Consider the following 12,756-nt stretch of genomic DNA (forward strand, 5'->3'; position numbering starts at 1 on the left):
TCTAACCCAGTGATAACCACTGTCGATTGCACTTCACGACAATCAAACCGATGCCAACGTGGCCCCAACAATCGATTTTCCAATCAGCAACGTAGCCCAACCAAGCGTAACCAATGGTTTTCCTCGGGATCTGGTGGTAGTCGCCCAAACAAAAACAACTCTTTTTGTCAGTTCTGTAACATCCCAGGTCACATGACTAGTGATTGTCAAAAGCTATCACGATTCCTAAGAGAAAACAATGTCACTATCAACAACTCGCAGCCACCTAGCTAATCATGTCGCTAATGTCACTATGTCCGGTTCACCTGCTATCTCACCACTCTGGCTATTTGATAGTGGTGCCACTAACCATGTCACAGGTGATCGTTCTACTCTCTAAAATATCTCACGCTACTACAAAAACGAGCATCACTGACGGCCAAAACCGTTGGTAATCCGTCGCTAATACTCTTTACCGACGGACTTCTAACAGACCAATCGGTATATTTACGCTAATTGTTAACGGATTTCCGACGGCTACTACTAATTTTTAGCAATGGATTTTTTCCGTCAGTATTTACTAACGGATCACCGACAAAATAATTTTTGCAACGGATTACCGACGGAATAATTCACTAACGGATTACCAACGGAGTTTGAAATAAACTCACTAACTGATTAGATTTTTGTGACAAATTTAGCGACGGATTTTGACATTATAAAAAAATTATAAAGTAATGAAAATATTAAAAATAATTACATATTTCAACACAAAAAAGTCTTAAACATACATCAAATCTATATTTTAAAACCAACAATATATATAAACATAAAAAAAAATCGCTTTTCGACATACATTAAATTGTGGCTGTTCATTATTTGGTTAAAACCGAATTGTCCAATCGGATAATTTGGATTGGACTATTTGGTTCGGATATTCGGATTTTTGGATTGATTTTAAACTAAACCAAATTATTATTTTTGGATTTCGGATTGGTTTTGGTTTCTAAAATAAGAACCGAATAGTCCAAAAAAACCGAATAACTTATTATTTATTTTTAATATATATCTTTAATCATTTATAAATTTACTAAATTATTTTTTTTAATTATTAGAATCTTTCAACCAAGATAATACTTTAATATATACTTATCAAAAGTTTTTTGTCAATGAAATATTAAGCTATAGCTAATTTTTCTTAATAGTTTTTTATAAACTATAATTCATAGCTAAAAAGTTTTATTTAGTTACTTTTAAAGAGTTAGCTAATATTTAAGTTATACATTATTTAAAATGTATTGGTTCATAAAAACCGAATTGTAAAAACCAATCCAACCGAACTGTAATTTGGTTGGATTGGATCGGATTTGAACTTAGTTTGGACTATTCGGATCCATGTTTTGAAAACTGAAATCCATGTGGATTTACTTGATTGGATCGGATCAAACCGATCCATCCAAATGAACACTCCTACATTAAATCCATATTCGACATTTAATGAATAATACTAAAAAATAGTAGCAATCCTTCTTGATTAGTTTGTGGATTCCACACCTGTCATTGAGAGATAATGTCCCGTTATGTACTAACTTTTTACAGATTTGCACTTCTATTTCCCATGCTTGCCATTATTTTTGTCAATATAATTTTTAAACATTAGTTATTTAGATTTTAGACAACGTTTATTCAATAAAAAAACAAGACCTTACTTCTGCACATGATAGTAAGCTATAATCTCCTCAACTCCTAATAAAACCTGCATCATAAGAACAATGATGATAAATTATTCTAAGCACTTAATAAGTCATTAGTCAAGAAATAAAACAAAATAAAATGTGTTAATTGTTAAATGGGTAGTAATAATTATTGAAGAAGAGATTTAAGTACAACCCACATAATTTAACAAACATGTTACCCAAATATTACAAATATCAAAAATCAAGAGCCCTATCATTTATATAAAGATTACAGCCATGAAATTTTAGTTGAATAATTAGAGCTTAATTATTCAACATTTCTCAACTGTTCTAGAAAAGATGGATTTACAATGGGAAACACCTGCATAACCACCACCACAAATAAACTCCTCAACAATTTTGAAATATTTTTTTACAAATTTATACATAAAAATAAACAAGATGAATTCACCTCATGTAATAAATTGCTTCCTTAACTTGACATGTAGAAAACTCACTTTATTCTTGAAGGTAGAATGAAAGAAATTACCTGTATTAACGATTAAAGCAATTAAAAAAAAGCTAAATTTAATGAGAGAATCTCAAAAAGAAAAGGCATATGGGATAACCGGAAATATGGCAGAGTACTTTAATTGATTTGTTGATTATTATAATTTATAGCATCTTACTTTCATTTCTCTTAACAATTACAGAAATCCCATCCAAATACATAGCTGTTTTCACTGATGTAATTGTGTAAACTAATCGAACTATGATGTCACAATAAGAACATAAAAAAATGGAAGTACAAAGTTATGATTTTTTAGATTTCTTAATAAAAATGCAGATTTTACCTTATCTATAAGTTGCAACGATCCATTAGTGGGATGAGATATCTCATTCTGACACTTTCAGCCCCGTTCCCAAACCCGTAACTATTCGTGTCATCCTATCTCTAGCTCTTCCCCACAACTGGACCCTACGCCAACTTAATGTCAATAATGCATTTCTTCATGGGACACTTCATGAAGAAGTCTTCATGAATCAACCACCAGGTTTCATTCATCCTCAATTTCCTAATCATATCTGCAAACTACGAAAATCTCTTTCCGGCTTGAAATAAGCAACACGGGCATGGGACATAGAGTTGACATTTATCCTTCTTACTTGTGGTTTTCACAAATCACAAGTTGATGTCTCTCTCTTTATCTACAATCATGATAAAATATTGTGCTTTTCCATGGTATATGTTGATGATATAGTTCTCACTAATAACGACAACAATTTCATCACTCACTTTATTGGCACCTTATCAAATCGGTTTCCTATCAAAGACTTGGGACCCCTCCATCATTTTCTTGGAATTGAAGTTATTCCCACTATTAATGGCCTCTTCCCATCCCAACATCGTCATACTCACTTTATTGGCACCTTATCAATTCGTCAACTCACCGAATCACTTGAATGACTCGTCGAGTTCCATAATGTTTGCAGCAGTAAACCCTCAACCGTAAACTCCTGACCGAGAACCCTTTGGCCGTAAACCCCTTGGCCGACTCGTCGAGTTGATTAAAGGACTCGGCGAGTCCCTTTAGTCCTTCCCGTGTTCGGTCCTTTACAGTGGAAACCGAGGCTCCAAATCACAGATCCAACCACTTTTGGTGTAGTTACCACGTAAAGTTGCAAACTTTACGTGTTATGAAAAGCATCCAAGGCTAGAAACACTTAATAAAAGCTTGAAAAGGGACTTAAGCATGAAGGGGGGCCAAGACTCGATAAAGTTGGCAACTTTAAGTCCCCAAAGGCCCTGAGATATCCAGATCTAAAGCCATATGCTCATAACAAACTCAAATCCAAGAATGATCTCAAACCATGCTAACAATGGCCATGAACTTCCATAGAAGGAAATCTAAGCAATGAAAAGCCAAGGTTTCAACTTTATACCTCAAAGTAGCTGCAACACTGGAGGAAATCCCGGATCCATTCAGCACAACCTCTTCAAGCTTCAAGTTCCTTCCAAAAGAGCACTAAGAATCACTATCCAAGCTCACACACACTTAAAGAGAGAGAGGGGGCACGAACTAGGGTTTCTCTCGACAAAGTGGGGAAATAAGGGAGGCTGCAAATGAGACATAAGTCCTTTAAATAGGGTACCAATCCCTAAAATTTTGGGTTTCCTCTACAGCGCCTACTCGCTGAGTCGGGGCCTTTCGACTCGTCGAGTAGGGTCGAAATCTCGCAATCCTTTAAATGACTTTACTCGCCGAGTTGGGGCTCCCAACTTGCCGAGTCCCGGCACTAAAACCCTAAAAGCTTGCATCCATTAAGCAATTCCTGGAACAGGTGTTACATAATGACCATAAAGTTTTCACCTTTATGCCATGAAAGCCCTTCTAGACCCTAGATCTGAAAGGGTATTCACTTAGGACGTCCAAGTCCCAAAAGCTAACATTCTTGGACCAAAATATGGAGAAAATGCCCTAAAACTATATCTAAGCATATTATAGACAAGATAGGAGCTTTATACATCTAATGAACCAGAAATGAAGCTAGACTTTTGGATCTACTCTTCTCCAACACTTTCTTGCTCCTTCTTCAAGTATCTTCTTCAAAACCACAAAGAATACACCAAGAATGACTCAAAACTCTCAAAAGTGTACTAGGGTTTGGGACGATGGAGACTGCAAATGAGGCCAACTTTTGGAGGTTAAGGTGTTTAAATAGGGTGAAAAACCCTTAAAATTAGGGTTTCATTCTACCGGTCCTACTTGTCGAGTTGAGGCTCTCAACTCGTCGAGTAGACTTCTCATTCCGCGTCCAATTTCCATCCCTACTCGAAAAGTTTGGGGCCTCCAACTTGTCGAGTTTCTATACAAAAACGAATAAATTTTAATTAAATACATACCAAGAATCGGGCGTTACATGGCGGCACCGGATGCTTCGCCGGTAATGACTTCCCGACGATCTCATCTCCGTCTCCACCAAGTATCCAACCTGTGGTCGTGTAGGAATTTTTTTTCTTGAAAATACATCGATGGAACTGTCACTTATGATCCACGCAAACGATCTTTTCTTGTTGTACCCACTTTCGATCGAATGGCCCTTTCTGAGTGAACTTGATGTAAAGCCATGGATGCGGAATTCAATGCTCTTCAGCAAAATAACACATGGGCTTTAGTTCCTCAATGACCTGGTGTTAATGTGGTTGATTGTAAGTGGGTATATTGACAAGAATAAGGCATGTTTGGTTGCTCTTGGTTTTACTCAGCACTATGGAATTGATTACCAGTACACTTTTAGTCTAGTTGTAAAACTAGCCATAGTTCCCTTAATACTCTCATTGGTCGTTTCTCGAGGCTGGCACCTTCGTCAAATTGATGTCAGGAATACTTTTCTTCATGGATTTTTAAATAAAGAAGTTTATATGTAGCAACCACCAGGTTTTGAAAGTCCTCAATGACCTCAATACGTGTGCAAATTTAAAAAAAAAAAAAAAAAAAAAAAAAGGCAATTTATGGTCTAAAGCAGTCTCCACGTGCTTGATTTTCTCGGCTTAGTGACAAACTCTATCAACATGGTTTTCACTCTTCCAAACTCGACACTTCCCTATTCATATTTCATCATTGAGATATTACCATCTCCATGTTGGTTTATGTCGATGACATTGTCATTACGGGGTCTTCTCAAAAAGCAGTTGATAAGTTGATTCATGCATTATCTTCTTCCTTTCCAATTAAGGATCTTGGACGAGTGAATTACTTCTTGAGATTGAAGTTGTTCACAATTCAGGGGGAATCACCTTGATGCAACATAAGTATGATTTTGATTTACTGCATCGTTGCTAATATGGTGAATTCTAAAAGTGTTTCAACCCGATGTTTGTCACTTATAAACTGGCATGTGATTATGGCAAAGCCCTTGGTGAAGATGATGCTTTTCAATATAGAAGTATGGTTGGCGGTCTACAATATCTCACTTTAGCACAACTTGACATTTCATTTGATGTTAACAAAGTAGGTCAATATCTTTCCAAACCCACAAATATCCATTGGGAAGCGGTCAAGAGAATTCTAAGATAAGTAAAAGGCACGATGACCACAGGGCTACACAGTCGATGGTCTAATTCTATGCTTCTAAGTGTGTTTATTGATGGTGATTAGGCTGGATGTTTATATTATCAAAGGTCTACTAGAGGTTTTGTTGTATTCTTAGGGCTAAATCTGATTTCTTGGAGTTCTCGCAAGCAACCTACAGTGTCTAAATCGGTCCATTGAGTACAAAAGTTGAATACAAGGCTATAGCTAATGGTATTGTAGAAGCAACATGGGTGCAATCTTTGCTTAAAGAATTGGGTGTCCGACAGCCCCGACCATTAGTCCGTGGTGCAATAATCTAGGAGTTACTTATCTAACAGCCAATCTTGTGTTTCATGCACGTATAAAACACATAGTGATGGATTTTCTTTTTGTCCGTGAGAGCACAAAAAGGCGCTCTTGATGTTCGTTTTATATTGCCAAGTGATAAGTAGTCGGTGGATTCACAAAACCAACAATGCATAACATGTTATATCAACTAAGATAAAATCTGAATTTTGTCACGGTTAAGATTGAGAGGGAATGTAAAACGGAAACCTAATAGATAGATTAGCATGATTCAGATGTTGTATTGTAAAAATTAGATCCAATCAATGAGGATCTAATCCTTATCTCTATGTTATGATTGTACCTGTATAAATATAATTGAATATATCCCTATGGGATCGCTTCGCCGAATACCCTTTTCATAACCTTCAAACTTTATATTAATACATTCTCATCCCAAACAAATAAATATATGCAATAACTTTAGTCGCTTTGGTTAAATTCAGCCTAACTTTCACTATTGACAATCTATATCCACTTTGCCAAAAGATCTATATACTTACAAGAAACATGAAATCTAAAAAAACCAAAATCGAATGCGCCATCTTGAATGAATCCTATAGATGATTAGTTCGAAATTAACATCCCCCGGCATGCACGCTTTCTAGTGCCATTTCTCCAAACGAATACGGTGAGTTAGCTTTATTGGCAGTATCATCATTATAAATCTTCGTTGTTGCTCTCTCAACAGCTTCAAGAACATCCTCCTTGGTCACAAAATCAACACCTAACAACATACCCGATCATAATCAACACATTGCTATGTCTAAACACTTAAGTAAATGTTAAGTTTAGAAGAAACCTCTACGAGCAGCAAGCAGTACAGCTTCATTAGCTATATTTTCAAGATCAGCACCAACTAACCCTGGTGTACGTGAAGCAACAAGGTCACAAATGACTTTTTTGTCCTCCGTCATGGGTACCTTCTGTAAATATAAAGCAAAAATCTTTCTCCTTCCATCTTCATCCGGTTTACCCACAACCACTTTCCTAGAAAACCGACCCGGTCTCATCAAAGCAGAATCTAGTAACTCGGGTCTGTTAGTAGCAGCCATAACCACCACAGTTGCACCCTTCTCAAATCCATCCATCTCAGTCAAAAGCTACCACATTAATGACAACATTTCATGTCAACTATTTCATTGTTTGACTTTGATCATGAGCATTAAATTAAAATTATATTTACCTAAAGTCTGGTCACGTTCAGAATTCATAGTATTTCCACGTTGCCCTCCAACAGAATCTATCTCATCAATGAAAATAATAGACGGTGAATGTTTTCTTGCCTCTTGGAAAAGATTTCGAACACGGGCAGCCCCTTTACCGGCAAAAACCTCCACAAATTCACTAGCAGACATCGAGAAAAACGCCACGTCAACTTCTCCGGCCACTGCACGGGCCAACAATGTTTTTCCGGTTCCCGGGGGCCCCGCAAGCAGAACCCCCCGTGGTAATTTTGCCCCAAGTTTCATATATCTACTATCTTCTTTGATGCACAAGACAATCTACAAAAGTTCAACATGCATGCAGGATTAATCTTTCTTTCATCATTCATATCCCAAGTCATAATAAGGAAAGGGTACAAATTAGTAAACTACCTCGAGAAGTTCAGCTTTGGCAGCATCAACTCCTTCCACATCATCAAAAGTTATGGATTGTTTCTTACTCGGTTTTCTATTTTTAATTTTTTCAGAACTTTGCAAACCTTTATGGTAATACCACAGCTGCCAGATATTAATCCACGCAGGGGCTATAACAAACATGTTGAAAACGAACCTTTTCATTGATTCATATGAAAGCTGTCGTGTCAATGGGCAGGCCAAGAGGGCACCAAAAAAGATGTCCTTCATTGCTCGGGATAAATGCTCAGAGACAACTATGCAACCCGATGCTTGTTGTTTTGGTACAAAGGCTACAAGTGCACAAAAAGAAGCTCCGACAATAACCATGTATATCTTTCGACTCAATTTGCCATCAGACATCATTGTTGTTTTAGGGGTTTTTCTTTTAGCTTCCTGTGTGTCTGTAATGTAACTCAAGAAAATTATCCAATGAATTCATGTTGTCAATGTAATCACACATTAAAAGAAAAGTTGCATACCATCTTCGGTCTCTGCAACAATAGTACTGTCCTCTTTGGCCTCCGATTGACACACAAACTTCACAGATGTTGCAGATACTCAGTAATGCAAGAGTATATATATAACTCATACATAAAAAATATATATATAAAGTACCCATGTCCCAAAACTTGAAGTTTTAATTCTAGAAATTCAAACATTTAACTTTTACATATGATAATTATCATAAATATCTACAATCAACATTATTCTTATTAGTTTTTGGAATTCAAAACCAATTCCTTTCACTAGAAAGAGAGTAGAATTTAATTTAGACTTTTATGAATGTACAAAGGAAGTCAAAAATTGGCTGCTACAAAATCACCTGATTATACTATATACCATTGCAACAAATATTGGCCACAACTATGCACTTAAAACGCAATTTCATGAAACAAATATTGGCCACAATTATGCACCTAAAACGGAAATTCATGAAGAACAGATTAATTTACCAATAAAAATACAGTCCACGAACCTTTGTACCCGTTTGCACCACATCATCCCAGCCCGACAAAGGGCCCCAAAAATCAGCGCAGTTCATGTTGCCACCAAAACCGTTATGTTCCTGGATGAGGAAAATCGCGTAAAGAAAAACAGAACCTAAGAGTAATAACATGATGTATACGACTGCATAAGATTAGGAGATGCAGCATGCATGCATATGAAAAAGAAAAAGTATTTCGGTTGACCTTTTTAAGGACTGGGGAGATGGGCACTGCAGCATGGTTCGAAGAAAGACGAAGAGACAGAGGACGCGAGGAAGAGGATGGTGGCGGAGTATATGAGAAACTCTTTTTAGAGCGAGAAGTATTAGATGCGAAACTCTTTTTAGAGCGAGAAGTATTAGAGAAACCCCTTTTAAAGATAGAATGACGCTGTTGAGTGGAATTTATGGCGATCATCAGCGGGGGGATCAACAAAAGCGGGGGGGTCAACAAAAGGTTTGCCGTCGTTGCCATTGGGGGTTTCGGTGCCTGCGCAGCGTTCAAGAAAAGGTTTGTCATCGTCATGGGCGCTTTTGATGTCTGCGCAATCATCATCGGGTGATTCAACAAAAGGTTTGCCATTGACACGGACAGTCTTAGTGTCTTCCGCAATGTTTTTAAGGAGTGAAGAAGCGTATGTTTATGTATGGCGGGAGTCGAGCAATCGCAGACAAGAGAGACTTAGGTTTTATTTGAAAAAATAATTTTTTTAACAGGGGTAAGGAAATAAGGAATGGAACTCCAATTCTTCTTATAAATTCATTTAATTTTTTGATTTATCTCAATGAATCATAAGAATTTAATTCAATTTCATAGAAATTTATTAATTAATTTTTTAAACCAAACACGATTTTTATGAAGTTTATTTTTTCAATTTCTTCAAAATCCTACAAAATTCATGAAACAAATATACTCAATAGATTTAAAAATCCTAGAACATTAAGCCAAATCATGCACATGGGTCGGGCCCAACATTCATATAAATAGGTCTAGCCCTATGCATTTATCACGGTATAAAATCTTATAGCGTTCACTTGCCGTGATTTAAAATAGCGGTTCTCGCGGTCGAATGATGGTGGAATTGCGGTTTTTAAAAGTTATATATATATATATATATATATATATATATATATATATATATATATATATATATATATATATATTATAGAACCATCTAAATTGACTTCAGTTTGATTAAAAAACACAATTTTATTTCACTGTTAGTTTCTTCCTATATTGCTTTTGAACTCATATTATTTGTTATTTTGTAATTCATCTCTAACATCTATGTATTTCGAATGTGTTTTTATTAGACCTCTAGTAGAAGTTTCATAACTTCCCCCGACACTTACATTATGTATACTTGCATTGTTTTTTTTTATAGATTACAAGAAGAGGTTTATCAGGTTTTTATTTAACGATTTCAATCTTTCACAATAGTTTTTTGTAATAAATTTCAATATACTAAACTACATGTAGTTGGTAAAATATTCTTATATACAGTTTGTGGTGCAAAATTAAACTTATAAAACTCTATAAAAATATATAAAGTCTAACATAAGCTCTAATAGAGGATACAAGAAATATGGTAAAGATATTTGATTGAATTTTGTTAAAACTATGTAGTTTTTTATGGTTCTATACCTAATATTAGGTACATAACAGCCACATATTCTCCATATATATATATATATATATATATATATATATATATATATATATATATATATATATATATATATATATATATATAATCAAAAAAAGTAACATGTTTATAAGTTAACACTATAACATATTGCACAAAAAGAGTTACAAGTTAAATGCATAAATGGGGTTTGATTATAATTACAAATTAGTTGCATTAACCAAGGTTTAATTACAAATTAAAAGTTTTTATATCTTTTTGGCTTCCAATTTGTTTCCATCTAGTTTCTTTCGAGTTCTAATTAGGTCACAACATTAAAAAAAGGAGATTAGGATTATAATATTACAAGTTGTGGGCTAATCCATATCAAAATACTTATTCTTTTATAAATTTGTATAAAAAACCCTAAAAAACCCAAAAAAAATCAAATAGCGGGAAAAAACTGGGATACCGGCATTGAAATATCGATGAAATAGCGGCCAATACCGGTTGATAGCGGCGATAATCTCAACTCCAATATTTCATAACGCTATTTGAAACTGGTATTTTGCAAACACCTGTGAAATGTTATTCCACTGAGATCGAGATCTCGATGCTATTAACTGACCAGGCTTAGCCCAACATATAATAAGTGAGCCCATGCCAACATACACATGCAAGAGTCACAAAGACAATTAGCATCCTATATAGTATAGTGAGAAGACACACCTCAATTTGAAGACATACAAATCTCACACTCAAGCTTTTGATACTGGAACTCCCCATACTAATCAATACATAATAAGACCATAATAAAAAAAAATTAAGGTAATAATCCACACTCGACGGTCTTGGTTCATAGATGCTCTACTTGGGGTAAAAGACCATTTTACCCTTCTAAGATTAGAACCCACTTCATTCGACCTAATATCCATTTTGTCCAAAAATCACCCTTTTGGTGCTACGCCTAGTGTACACCATGCTCTATGCCCAGCGTAGAGCCTCTGATGGGAAACAGGAACAATTTAAGCTATGCTAAGTGTAGCCCAAATTAAGCCCATCGTAATTACACTGTATTGCCAACTTCACATTAAGCTCTTAATACACAATGACTAAACATCAATTTTTCAGATCTATACCTAATGAACATCCTAATTGATAAATTTTCTGACTTTACACCTTTGCATGGCTAAAAGGGGCATAAGACCAAACCCTAAGTCCATACATCCTTAAAATACTCAAGAGCTCATGCATGGATGGATGGGAGTGACTAAGCTCCCATTTTTTATGACTCTACAAGCTCAGAAACGACTATAAATGATACTCATAAGGTCTGGAGTAGCTCATACTCATTAATACCAAGGTTATGGGACAAAAAGCAAAACTATTTATTGGCTAACTAGATCTAACATAAAGGAACGTCAAGATGCAAACTTTATACCTCCTAATGTTGGATGATGAAGTGCAAAGTCTGGATCTACAAAGCACGGAGCCCAAAAATGCTTCTCCAATGGATTCCTTCTTCAAGAATGCACATAAAAACACACAAAGGCTTCAAAACCTCCACAAGGTGGCTAAGGGTTCGAGGACACTAAATATGAGGGTGAAGGTTGAGCACTGAGAGGCCCTCATGGAGTTAGAGCCTTTAAATAGGGTTCACAACCCCCTCAATTAGGTTTTATCCCTTCGATGGAATCTTTCACCTACGCCAAGTGAAGGAGGCAATCCTATGCCCCGCGTTAGGCACCTAAAATGAACAAATGCCAAAATTAAATATTGAGAAGCATACATGAGGACATAGGTGTTACAGTTGGATTTTTCCATAATCTCCAAAGTATATCTCTATTGGGGTAAAAACATATTGTGAGTGTCGGAAGACACATAAATACTACGAAAATAGTTTAGATCCCTAAAGCTTTCCATCGAAATTTTTTAGCGCAAAATGGTGATAATGTGATGGAGGAATCCACTGAAGATGCAGTTAAGATGATGTCATCTATATAAAGTAGTATGTAAGTCGTATATGGACCATATCGATAGATAAACAAAGATATGTCATGATTACCAATACATAAAAGATAAGCATCAAAACGTTGAAACCAAGCTCGTAGAGCTTGTTGTTGAAGCAAGCAAACATGATTCGAAAAGTGTGTGTCCTGAAAACTGGGTGCTTGTTACATCTAAAAGATTTCAAGCAAAACATTATTGACATCAAGTAGCCTAATGATGAGATACAACAAGATCGAGAACTGTACATATAGTAGTTGGTTTAACCACGAGGTTGAAAGCTTCATCGCAATCAATACCCAATCGTATGGATAAACAAAATCAAACTCGAAAACTATAACGTCCCATTTTTCACAACCCAAAATTTTTCATTTTTATTTAGGTAAAACTTTACAATTTATAAATAAATTATTAAGAAAAACCATTTATTCCAAATTATAT

At 35.6% G+C, this 12,756-nt stretch overlaps 1 protein-coding gene across 1 annotated transcript; it reads right to left on the minus strand.

Moving 5' to 3' along the window:
• Positions 1-1,983: 1,983 nt before the first annotated feature.
• LOC145050470 (uncharacterized) lies at positions 1,984-9,266 on the minus strand. Its single transcript, XM_078998715.1, has 10 exons — positions 8,889-9,266; positions 8,675-8,764; positions 8,178-8,235; positions 7,675-8,099; positions 7,260-7,581; positions 6,879-7,181; positions 6,660-6,803; positions 2,345-2,425; positions 2,174-2,205; positions 1,984-2,037 (listed from the first exon to the last, which is right to left on the minus strand). Exons 1-10 carry the CDS (start codon positions 9,264-9,266, stop codon positions 1,984-1,986), a joined length of 1,887 nt encoding a protein of 628 aa, XP_078854841.1.
• Between the last annotated feature and the right edge of the window lie 3,490 nt (positions 9,267-12,756).

The sequence above is a fragment of the Lactuca serriola genome, chromosome 5, assembly GCF_051521515.1.
Source record: "Lactuca serriola cultivar US96UC23 chromosome 5, Lser_US96UC23_V15, whole genome shotgun sequence".
NCBI classification, from domain to species: domain Eukaryota; kingdom Viridiplantae; phylum Streptophyta; class Magnoliopsida; order Asterales; family Asteraceae; genus Lactuca; species Lactuca serriola.